The 12,239-nt window shown below is 59.3% G+C and overlaps 1 protein-coding gene across 1 annotated transcript in view; it reads left to right on the forward strand.

Moving 5' to 3' along the window:
- Positions 1–274: 274 nt before the first annotated feature.
- Positions 275–12,239, forward strand: part of PLEKHA7 (pleckstrin homology domain containing A7) — a 235,597-nt gene continuing 223,632 nt past the window's right edge. Inside the window, 2 exon segments of the mRNA XM_073605996.1 lie at positions 275–393; positions 481–557. Coding sequence (XP_073462097.1) covers positions 314–393; positions 481–557 — 157 coding nt within the window. The 5' untranslated portion in view covers positions 275–313.

Raw genomic sequence — 12,239 nt, forward strand, 5'->3', positions numbered from 1 at the left:
GTTGCCCCCTGTGGGGCGGAATCTCTCAGGTGGAGTAGATAGTTGCCCCCCTGTGGGGTGGAATCTCTCAGGTGGAGTAGATAGTTGCCCTCTGTGGGGTGGAATCTCCCAGGTGGAGGTGGGGGGCGGAGTCTGTAGTTGCCCCCTGTGGGGCGGAGTCCTCGTAGTGCGGGGGAGGGGAGGGGGGAGGTCACGTGGTGGCGGATGATACTTTGTTACCTCGGAGTGTCGGGAGCGCGCTCTGTATTCTCCGGACAGGCGGGGGCGCGCGGTGTCTCCGGGCCCCGGGCGGGCGGGCGGGCGGAGGAGGAAGATGGCGGCGGAGGCGGCGGAGAGTTTACCGGAACTCTGGTCGTACGGGGTGTGCGGGGACGGACGGGTGTTCTTCATCGAGTAAGGAGGAGGGGGAGGAGCCATACAATATTTATATACAATGTCTCCATACATCGTCCGATCTCATCTCTTCTCTTCTCCCCGCAGTGATCGGAGCCGGAGAACAACCTGGCTGCACCCCCGGACAGGAGAGCCCGTCAACTCCGGACACATGATCCGATCAGGTGAGGGGACTACCTACCTACCGACCAACCTGACTACCTACCGACCCAACTACCTACCTGACTACCCACCCCACATACCTGACTACCTACCGACCCAACTACCTACCTACCTACCTGACTACCCACCCCACATACCTGACTACCTACCGACCCAACTACCTACCTACCTGACTACCTACTCCACCTACCTGACAACTCCGGACACATGATCCGATCAGGTGAGGGGACCACCTACCTACCGACCAACCTGACTACCTACCGACCCAACTACCTACCTGACTACCTACTCCACCTACCTGACAACTCCGGACACATGATCCGATCAGGTGAGGGGACCACCTACCTACCTACCGACCAACCTGACTACCTACCGACCCAACTACCTACCTGACTACCTACTCCACCTACCTGACAACTCCGGACACATGATCCGATCAGGTGAGGGGACCACCTACCTACCGACCAACCTGACTACCTACCGACCCAACTACCTACCTGACTACCTACTCCACCTACCTGACAACTCCGGACACATGATCCGATCAGGTGAGGGGACCACCTACCTACCGACCAACCTGACTACCTACCGACCCAACTACCTACCTGACTACCTACTCCACCTACCTGACAACTCCGGACACATGATCCGATCAGGTGAGGCGACTACCTACCGACCCAATTACCTACCTGACTACCTACTTCACCTACCTGACAACTCCAGACACATGATCCGATCAGGTGAGGGGTCTACCTACCGACCAACCTGACTACTTACCCCACATATCTGACAACTCCGGACATGATCAGCTCATTTAACAGAACTACAAACCCCACTACCTACCTGAGTATCTACCCCAAAATAATGACCTGACAACTCCAGACACATGATCCAATCAGTTAACGAGACTACCTACCGACCAAACTACCTACCTGACAACTCCAGACATGTGAGCCAATCAGATAACGAGACTACCTACCGACCAAACTACCTACCTGACAACTCCAGACATGTGATCCAATCAGATAACGAGACTACCTACCGACCAAACTACCTACCTGACAACTCCAGACACATGATCCAATCAGGTAATGAGACTACCTACCGACCCACCCCACAATACTTACCTGACAAGCCCGGACACGTGATCAGCTCAGGTAACCGCACACTGCCCACCCAACACTACTTACCTGACACTGACCCCTCCCCCGACTGCCCGCTGTCCTTACCTGCTGCAGCCAGAGGAGTGAGACTGTCAGTGAGGTGTCAGGCCTTGGTAGTACCCCCCCCCCCCTCACTCTATAGAAGAGATTTCTCTGGTGGTCAGGTGGAGTTGGTATGAATTTGGAAATGTTGTAGAACTAGAAGTCCCAGCAATCTCCTCCCAGGTTGTGGATTGATGGGGGTTGTAGTCCGGCTGTGTCTGAGCTCTCCACTCATCATCTGCTGAATTACTGTGATTGGGGGAGGGGAGGGCATCTTTAGTCCGTGACCAGAAGGAGAACGTGGGGGGTGCAGAGGGCTCCTGTGGTCTACGGGTGATATCCGTGGCTTTGCAGTCAGAGAGGGTGCTTGTGGCTGGGGTCAGTGTCTGTAGTATCCTGGTCGGGGAGTGTACCCGTGGATGGGGGTGGTGTTTGTGGTCAGGGAGGGTGCCTGGCAATGGTGTCTGTGGCTTCGTGGTCTGGGAGGGTGCCCGTGGCTGGGAATGGGGTTTGTGGTCAGGGGGGTGCCCGTGGCGACACATGGCGTCTGTTTTTTTTTGTGGCTGGAGATGGTGTCTGTGGTTTGTCATTGGGAAACGTGCCCGTGGCTGGGGAGGGTGTCTATGATTTGTGGTTGGGGATGGTGTCTGCGGTTTCATGGTCGGGGAGGATGTTTGTGGTGTCTGTGGCTTCGTGGTCTGGGAGGTGCCCGTGGCTGGGAATGGTGTCTGTGATTTGTGGTCAGGGGGATGCCCGTGGCTACACATGGTGTCTGTGGTTTGTTGGGGAATAAGGATGAGCTCCGGCGTGTTCGCATGGCGCACGTGCCGAGCCCGCCAGGAAGTCGGCACGGCGCAGCGCTAATCACAGGCAGGGAGACATTTCCCGATCTCTGCAGCCGCACATCGGGAAATGTCTCACTGCTTGTGATTAGCGCTGCGCCGTGCCGACTTCCTGGCGGGCTCGGCACGTGCGCCATGCGAACACGCCGGAGCTCATCCCTATTGGGGAAGATACTCATGGCTGGGGATGTCTGTGGTTTCATGGTTGGGGAGGGTGCCTGTGGCTGGGCATGGTGTCTGTGATTTGTGGTTGGGGAGGGTGCCTGTGGATGATATTTGTGGTTTCATGGTTGGGGAGGGTGCCCATGGCTGGGGATGGTGTCTGCGGTTTGACCTTGGGAAAGGCGCTCGTGGCTGGGGATGGTGTCTGTGTTTTTTTGGTCAGGGAGGGTACCCTTGGCTGGGGATGGTGTCTGTGGTTTCATGGTTGGGGAGAATGTCTGTGGATAGGGGTGGTGTCTGTGGCTTTGTGGTCTGGGAGGGTGCCCGTGCCTGGGAATGGGGTTTGTAGATGGGGGGGGGGGGGGGTTGCCCGTGGCTACACATGGTGTCTGTGGTTTGTTGTTGGGGAAGGTGTCTGTGGTCTGCTGTTTGCAAACGTGGCTGGGGATAGTATCTCTGGTTTTGTGGTCGGGGAGGGTGCCCATGGCTGGGGATGATGTCTGTGGTTTCATGGTTGGGGGGGTGCCCGTGGCTGGGGATGGTGTCTGTGATTTGTGGTTGGGGATGGTGTCCGTGGTTTGTCATTGGAGAAGGCGCTCCTGGCTAGGGATGGTGTCTGTGGGTTGTGGTCAGGTAGGGTATCCGTGGCTGGGGATGGTGTCTGCGGTTTGACCTTGGGAAAGGCGCTCGTGGCTGGGGATGGTGTCTGTGTTTTTTTGGTCAGGGAGGGTACCCTTGGCTGGGGATGGTGTCTGTGGTTTCATGGTTGGGGAGAATGTCTGTGGATAGGGGTGGTGTCTGTGGCTTTGTGGTCTGGGAGGGTGCCCGTGCCTGGGAATGGGGTTTGTAGATGGGGGGGGGGGGGGTTGCCCGTGGCTACACATGGTGTCTGTGGTTTGTTGTTGGGGAAGGTGTCTGTGGTCTGCTGTTTGCAAACGTGGCTGGGGATAGTATCTCTGGTTTTGTGGTCGGGGAGGGTGCCCATGGCTGGGGATGATGTCTGTGGTTTCATGGTTGGGGGGGTGCCCGTGGCTGGGGATGGTGTCTGTGATTTGTGGTTGGGGATGGTGTCCGTGGTTTGTCATTGGAGAAGGCGCTCCTGGCTAGGGATGGTGTCTGTGGGTTGTGGTCAGGTAGGGTATCCGTGGCTGGGGATGGTGTCAGTGGTTTCATGGTCGGGGAGAATGTCTGTGGCTAGGGGTGGTGTCTGTGGCTTTGTGGTCTGGGAGGGTGCCCGTGGCTGGGAATGGGGTTTGTGGTCGGGGGGGATGCACATGGTGTCTGTGGTTTGTTGTTGGGGAGGGTGCCCGTGGCTGGGGATGATGTCTGTGGTTTCATGGTTGGGGAGGGTGCCCGTGGCTGGGGATGGTGTCTGTGGTTTCATGGTCGGGGAGATTGTCTGTGGCTTTGTGGTCTGGGAGGGTGCCCGTGGCTGGGAATGGGGTTTGTTGTCGGGGGGATGCCCGTGGCTACACATGGTGTCTGTGGTTTGTTGTTGGGGAGGGTGCCCGTGGCTGGGGATGATGTCTGTGGTTTCATGGTTGGGGAGGGTGCCCGTGGCTGGGGATGGTGTTTGTGATTTGTGGTTGGGGAAGGCGCTCATGGCTGGGGATGGTGTCTTTGGTTTCATGGTCGGGGAGGATGTTCATGGCTAGGGATGATGTCTGTGGTTTGTGGCTGGGGATGGTGTCCGTGGTTTTGTGGTCGGGGAGGGTACCTGTGGCTGGTGTCTGTGGTTTCATGGTCGGGGAGAATGTCCGTGGCTAGGGGTGGTGTCTGTGGCTTTGTGGTCTGGGAATGGGGTTCGTGGTTGAGGGGATGCCGTGGCTACACATGGTGTCTGTGGTTTGTTGTTGGGGAAGGTGCTTGTGGCTGGGGATAGTGTCTGTGTTCTGCTGTTTGGAAACGTGGCTGGGGATGGTGTCTGTGGTTTTGTGGTTGGGGTGGGTGCCCATGGCTGGGGATGATGTCTGTGGTTTCATGGTTAGGGGGTGCCCGTGGCGAGGGATGGTGTCTGTGATTTGTGGTTGGGGATGGTGTCTGTGGTTTGTCATTGGAGAAGGCGCTCCTGGCTAGGGATGGTGTCTGTGGGTTGTGGTCAGGTAGGGTATCCGTGGCTGGGGATGGTGTCAGTGGTTTCATGGTCGGGGAGGATGTTCATGGCTAGGGATGATGTCTGTGGTTTGTGGCTGGGGATGGTGTCTGTGGTTTTGTGGTCAGGGAGGGTACCTGTGGCTGGTGTCTGTGGTTTCATGGTCGGGGAGAATGTCCGTGGCTAGGGGTGGTGTCTGTGGCTTTGTGGTCTGGTTTGGTGCCTGTGGCTGGGAATCAGGTTTGTGGTTGGGGGGATGCCGTGGCTACACATGGTGTCTGTGATTTGTTGGGGAAGGTGCTTGTGGCTGGGGATGGTGTCTGTGGTTTGTTTTTGGAAACGTACCTGTGGCTGGTGATGGTGTCTGTGCTTTCATGGTTGGGGGGGGTGCCCGTGGCTGGGGATGGTGTCTGTGATTTGTGGTTGGGGGGTGATGTCCGTGGTTTGTCATTGGAGAAGGCGCTCCTGACTAGGGAAGGTGTCTGTGGGTTGTGGTCAGGTAGGGTATCCGTGGCTGGGGATGGTGTCAGTGGTTTCATGGTCGGGGAGGATGTTCGTGGCTAGGGGTGGTGTCTGTGACTTTGTGGTCTGGGAGGGTGCCCGTGGCTGGGAATGGTGTCTGTGGTTTGTGGTCAGGGGGATGCCCATGGCTACACATGGTGTCTGTGGTTTGTCATTGGGGAAGGTGCTCATGGTTGGGGATGATATCTGGTTTCATGGTTGGGGGGGTGCCCGTGGCTGGGGATGGTGTCTGTGATTTGTGGTTGGGGATGGTGTCTTTGGTTTGTCATTGGCAAAGTCGCTCATGTCTGTGGTTTCATGGTTGGGGAGGGTACTCGTGGCTGTTGTTGTCTGTGGTTTCATGGTTGGGGAGGGTACTTGTGGCTGGGGATAGTGTCTGTGGTTTTGTGGTCGGGGAGGGTACCCGTGGCTGGGGATAGTGTCTGTGGTTTTGTGGTCGGGGAGGGTACCCGTGGCTGGGGATGGTGTCTGTGGTTTTGTGGTCGGGGAGGGTACCCATGGCTGGGGATGGTGTCTCTGGTTTCATGGTCTGGGAGGATTTCCATTGCTAGGGATGGTGTCTGTGGATTCATGGTCGGGGAGGATGTTCGTGGCTAGGGGTGGTGTCTTTGGCTTCATGGTCTGGGAGCGTGCCCGTGGCTGGGAATTGTGGCTTGTGGTCGGTGGGATGCCCGTGGCTACACATGATGTGGTTTGTCGTTAGGGAAGGTGCTCATGGCTGGGGATGATATCTGTGGGTTCATGGGTGGGGATGGTGTCTTTGGTTTGTCATTGGGGAAGTCGCTCGTGTCTGTGGATTTGTGGTCGGGAAGGGTGCCCGTGGCTGGGGACGATGTCTGTGGTTCCATGGTTGGGGAGGTACTCGTGGCTAGGAATGGTGTCTGTGGTTTGTCCTTGGGGAAGGCTCTCGTGCCTGGGGATGGTGTGTGTGGTTTTGTGGTTGGAGGATGGTACCCGTGGCGGGGGATGGTGTCTGTAGGTTGTGATTGGGGATGGTGTCTGTGGTTTGTTATTGTGGAAGGTGCTCATGGCTGGGGATGGTGTCTGTGGGTTGTGGTCAGGGAGGGTACGTGTGGCTGGGGATGGTGTCTGTGGTTTCATGGTTGAGGAGGATGTTCATGGCTAGGGATGGTGTCTGTGGTTTGTGGTTGGGGATGGTGTCTGTGGTTTCATGGTCGGGGAGGATGTTCGTGGCTAGGGATGGTGTCTGTGGTTTTGTGGTCGGGGAGGGTGCCGTGGCTGGGAATGGTGTTTGTGGTTGGGGAAGATGCACGTGGCTAGAGGTAGTGTCTGTGGTTTCGTGGTCGGGTGGGTGTCTGGTTTCGTGGTCAGGGAGGGTGACGGGGCTAGGGGAAGGAGATTATGGTTTGGGGTGTTGGTGAAGGCATCTGTGACCCAGGGAGGGTGTCTGTGATTGGGGAAGGTGTTTATGGTCTTTGGCCTGAGAGGGTGCCCTTGATCTGTGGCTTGGGAGGATGTTTGAGGGCATGAAGGGCGTCTTTGGTCTGTGGCCGGGAAGGGTGTCTTGTGGTGGGGCAGATGTTAGTGGCCAGGGAGACAGCTTGTGGTCTAGGGCCAGGGAGGATATCTGTGGACTTTGGCTGGGGAGAGTGTCTGTGGTCAGCAAGTGTCTGAATTCTGGAGATGGGGAGAGTGTTTGTGGTTAGGGAGGGTGCCTGGGTGTGAGAAAGTTGTCTGTAGCCAATGTGGGTGGAGAAGGTAGTTGTGTTCTGGGTGGGCTCTGTGGTCGTCAAGGTTGCCTTTGGTTTGTGGTCTATGAATCTGAAGTACATCTGTGACCCCTGAGTGTGTTTGGTCAGGGAAGATGTTTGGGGGTGGTGCAGATGCCTGTGACTGGGAAGGGTGTCTGGGGTCAGGGATGATGTTTGTGGTATGGGAATACGAAAGCTGTCTTGTGATCTGTGGCCAGTGAATGGAATCTGTGGTTGGGGAGATAGTTTTCCTGACCACAGACCAACAATCTGTAATCTAGGGCTATGAAGGGTTCTGGGGGAGGGTGTCTGGGCTGTGGCTGGGGAGGGTGTCTGGGCTGTGGCTGGGGAGGGTGTCTGGGCTGTGGCTGGGGAGGGCGTCTGGGCTGCGGCTGGGGAGGGCGTCTGGGCTGCGGCTGGGGAGGGCGTCTGGGCTGCGGCTGGGGAGGGCGTCTGGGCTGCGGCTGGGGAGGGCGTCTGGGCTGCGGCTGGGGAGGGCGTCTGGGCTGCGGCTGGGGAGGGCGTCTGGGCTGCGGCTGGGGAGGGCGTCTGGGCTGGAGGTCGTCTGGGCTGCGGCTGGGGAGGGCGTCTGAGCTGCGGCTGGGGAGGGCGTCTGGGCTGCGGCTGGGGAGGGCGTCTGGGCTGCGGCTGGGGAGGGCGTCTGGGCTGCGGCTGGGGAGGGCGTCTGGGCTGCGGCTGGGGAGGGCGTCTGGGCTGGGGAGGGCGTCTGGGCTGCGGCTGGGGAGGGCGTCTGGGCTGCGGCTGGGGAGGGCGTCTGGGCTGCGGCTGGGGAGGGCGTCTGGGCTGCGGCTGGGGAGGGCGTCTGGGCTGCGGCTGGGGAGGGCGTCTGGGCTGCGGCTGGGGAGGGCGTCTGGGCTGCGGCTGGGGAGGGCGTCTGGGCTGCGGCTGGGGAGGGTGTCTGGGCTGGTGGGCGTCTGGGCTGCGGCTGGGGAGGGCGTCTGGGCTGCGGCTGGGGAGGGCGTCTGGGCTGCGGCTGGGGAGGGCGTCTGGGCTGCGGCTGGGGAGGGCGTCTGGGCTGCGGCTGGGGAGGGCGTCTGGGCTGCGGCTGGGGAGGGCGTCTGGGCTGCGGCTGGGGAGGGCGTCTGAGCTGTGGCTGGGGAGGGTGTCTGGGCTGGTGGGCGTCTGGGCTGCGGCTGGGGAGGGCGTCTGGGCTGCGGCTGGGGAGGGCGTCTGGGCTGCGGCTGGGGAGGGCGTCTGGGCTGCGGCTGGGGAGGGCGTCTGAGCTGCGGCTGGGGAGGGCGTCTGAGCTGTGGCTGGGGAGGGTGTCTGGGCTGGTGGGCGTCTGGGCTGCGGCCGGGGAGGGCGTCTGGGCTGCGGCCGGGGAGGGCGTCTGGGCTGCGGCCGGGGAGGGCGTCTGGGCTGTGGCTGGGCTGTGGCTGGGCTGTGGCCGGGGAGGGTGTCTGGCCTGTGGCCGGGGAGAGATGTCTGGGCTGTGGTTGGGGATAGGTGTCTGGGCTGTGGTTGGGGATAGGTGGTTGGGGAGGGTGTCCATGGTTGGGTATCTAGTCTGTGGCTGGGGAAGGGTGGTTAGTCGGTGGTTGGGGAGGGTGGTCGGCTTGTGGGGGGGTGTCTGGTTTATGGTTGGAGAAGGTGTCTGTTGTTGGGCTTCACCTTTTGTGACAATACTTGGATCCCTGTTTGGTGGACCCAGTGGTCAGCCTGAAGATGTGGGTGGGGGGGGTTCCTCCTGGCTTGGCTCGGTTTTCTCTCAGTAAGATTGGGATCTGTTGTCAGATTTCTGTTCCTTGCAGTGTGTTGGTTGTGGACGGTGATAGATGTGACATCAAGAAGCCGTCCCCATCGGGAGAAGACGGTGATTGTTGCTGGTTGTACCCAAGCTGACAGATCGATCTGGTACATTCAGCTTGCCCATACACGGTTTGAATGTCAGCCGGTTCCTGCTGACCGGTGCCTGGCCTGCCTTGTGTCCCGTATTGTCGGCTCCTCACTTGTACTGTGTCGGTCATTTCTCTGGAATGTTGGGAGTTCGGTGATCCTGATATATTTATAACATAGGATTCCCTCGGATCCTTCTTCGGGGTTCATACAATGCAGAGGAGGGATCTGTGGGGTCTTCTGTCTTTATAATCCCCTATTTATGGGATGTCAGTGGAACATTTCAGAGTAATAAGCGCAGCGTCACTTTATGAAACGCGTCGTCCTGTACCTCTCCTCTGGTGTTATTCATGTAACAGATTTTTCAATAAAGAGATTCATCATGACCTCGGTGTGTAACCATCCACTCCCTTTATCCAAATTACACGATCGGCGAGCCGAGGAGCCCCTGAGAGGAGTCCATTCCCAGCCTACCTGGTTCCATCACTCACCTTCTTTTCCTATTGTCTAGAATATCCTCACCAAGCAATGAAGGGGGTCATGTCACTCCTGCACAGTCCCCCCCATCTCCAGGTACAGGGGGGGTCACCAAGCCAATGAAGGGGGTCATGTCACTCCTGCACAGCCCCCCCCCCATCTCCAGGTACAGGGGGGTCACCAAGCCAATGAAGGGGGTCATGTCACTCCTGCACAGCCCCCCCCCAGGAACAGGGGGGGTCACCAAGCCAATGAAGGGGGTCATGTCACTCCTGCACAGCCCCCCCCCAGGTACAGGGGGGGTCACCAAGCCAATGAAGGGGGTCATGTCACTCCTGCACAGCCCCCCCCCCCAGGTACAGGGGGGGGTCACCAAGCCAATGAAGGGGGTCATGTCACTCCTGCGCAGACCCCCCCCCCCCCCCCAGGTACAGGGGGGGTCACCAAGCCAATGAAGGGGGTCATGTCACTCCTGCACAGCCCCCCCCATCTCCAGGTACAGGGGGGTCACCAAGCCAATGAAGGGGGTCATGTCACTCCTGCACAGCCCCCCCCATCTCCAGGTACAGGGGGGGTCCGTCACCAAGCCAATGAAGGAGGTCATGTCACTCCTGCACAGCCCCCCCCCCCCCCATCTCCAGGTACAGGGGGGGTCACCAAGCCAATGAAGGGGGTCATGTCACTCCTGCACAGCCCCCCCCCCCCATCTCCAGGTACAGGGGGGTCACCAAGCCAATGAAGGGGGTCATGTCACTCCTGCACAGCCCCCCCCATCTCCAGGTACAGGGGGGGTCACCAAGCCAATGAAGGGGGTCATGTCACTCCTGCACAGCCCCCCCCCCATCTCCAGGTACAGGGGGGGTCACCAAGCCAATGAAGGGGGTCATGTCACTCCTGCACAGCCCCACCCCCCCATCTCCAGGTACAGGGGGGGTCACCAAGCCAATGAAGGGGGTCATGTCACTCCTGCACAGCCCCACCCCCCCATCTCCAGGTACAGGGGGGGTCACCAAGCCAATGAAGGGGGTCATGTCACTCCTGCACAGCCCCCCCCCAGGAACAGGGGGGTCACCAAGCCAATGAAGGGGGTCATGTCACTCCTGCACAGCCCCCCCCCAGGTACAGGGGGGGTCACCAAGCCAATGAAGGGGGTCATGTCACTCCTGCACAGCCCCCCCCCCCCCCCAGGTACAGGGGGGGTCACCAAGCCAATGAAGGGGGTCATGTCACTCCTGCACAGCCCCCCCCCCCCCCAGGTACAGGGGGGGGTCACCAAGCCAATGAAGGGGGTCATGTCACTCCTGCACAGCCCCCCCCATCTCCAGGTACAGGGGGGTCACCAAGCCAATGAAGGGGGTCATGTCACTCCTGCACAGCCCTCCCATCTCCAGGTACAGGGGGGGGTCACCAAGCCAATGAAGGGGGTCATGTCACTCCTGCACAGCCCCCCCCATCTCCAGGTACAGGGGGGGTCCGTCACCAAGCCAATGAAGGAGGTCATGTCACTCCTGCACAGCCCCCCCCCCCATCTCCAGGTACAGGGGGGGTCACCAAGCCAATGAAGGGGGTCATGTCACTCCTGCACAGCCCCCCCCATCTCCAGGTACAGGGGGGGTCACCAAGCCAATGAAGGGGGTCATGTCACTCCTGCACAGCCCCCCCCCCATCTCCAGGTACAGGGGGGGTCACCAAGCCAATGAAGGGGGTCATGTCACTCCTGCACAGCCCCACCCCCCCATCTCCAGGTACAGGGGGGGTCACCAAGCCAATAAAGGGGGTCATGTCACTCCTGCACAGCCCCCCCCCTCCCCCAGGTACAGGGGGGTCACCAAGCAATGAAGGGGGTCATGTCACTCCTGCACAGCCCCCCCCCCATCTCCAGGTACAGGGGGGTCACCAAGCCAATAAAGGGGGTCATGTCACTCCTGCACAGCCCCCCCCCCTCCCCCAGGTACAGGGGGGTCACCAAGCAATGAAGGGGGTCATGTCACTCCTGCACAGCCCCCCATCTCCAGGTACAGGGGGGTTATAATAATGACATTTATTTTCCCGCACATGTACCCAGCAGTTACTAATTTTGTCCTCAGCCAATGTGAGACTCCTGTGATGTCACAGTGCGGGGGATGATGTGTCCTGGCGGGTGATTGGTCGGGGTGCAGTGTGTTTGTTTCGGGGAGATAAGTCTGGTTGGTGAATCCGGCATTGATGGCGTTTCCCCTCCTGACCGCTCTGTCTGATTAATCCTCACCGCTCGGCGCTCACATTTAATTACCGTCCGTCTGGCGAGTCACTAATCTGGAGAATGTCGCCCCTCGCCACCTTCTGTCCGCATCCTCACTAAATGATCAGCATGCCAGCCGTTAACCCTCTCCCTGCCGGACACCCAACCATAACCACCATTAACCCTCTCCCCGCCGAACACCCAACCATAACCACCATTAACCCTCTCCCTGCCGAACACCCAACCATAACCACCATTAACCCTCTCCCTGCCGAACACCCAACCATAACCACCATTAACCCTCTCCCTGCCGAACACCCAACCATAACCACCATTAACCCTCTCCCTGCCGAACACCCAACCATAACCACCATTAACCCTCTCCCTGCCGAACACCCAACCATAACCACCATTAACCCTCTCCCTGCCGAACACCCAACCATAACCACCATTAACCCTCTCCCTGCCGGATGCCCAACCATAACCACCATTAACCCTCTCCCTGCCGAACACCCAACCATAACCACCATTAACCCTCTCCCTGCCAGACACCCAACCATAACCACCATTAACCCTCTCCCTGCCAGACACCCA

This window comes from Aquarana catesbeiana, linkage group LG11 (genome assembly GCF_042186555.1).
Source record: "Aquarana catesbeiana isolate 2022-GZ linkage group LG11, ASM4218655v1, whole genome shotgun sequence".
In the NCBI taxonomy this organism is placed as follows: domain Eukaryota; kingdom Metazoa; phylum Chordata; class Amphibia; order Anura; family Ranidae; genus Aquarana; species Aquarana catesbeiana.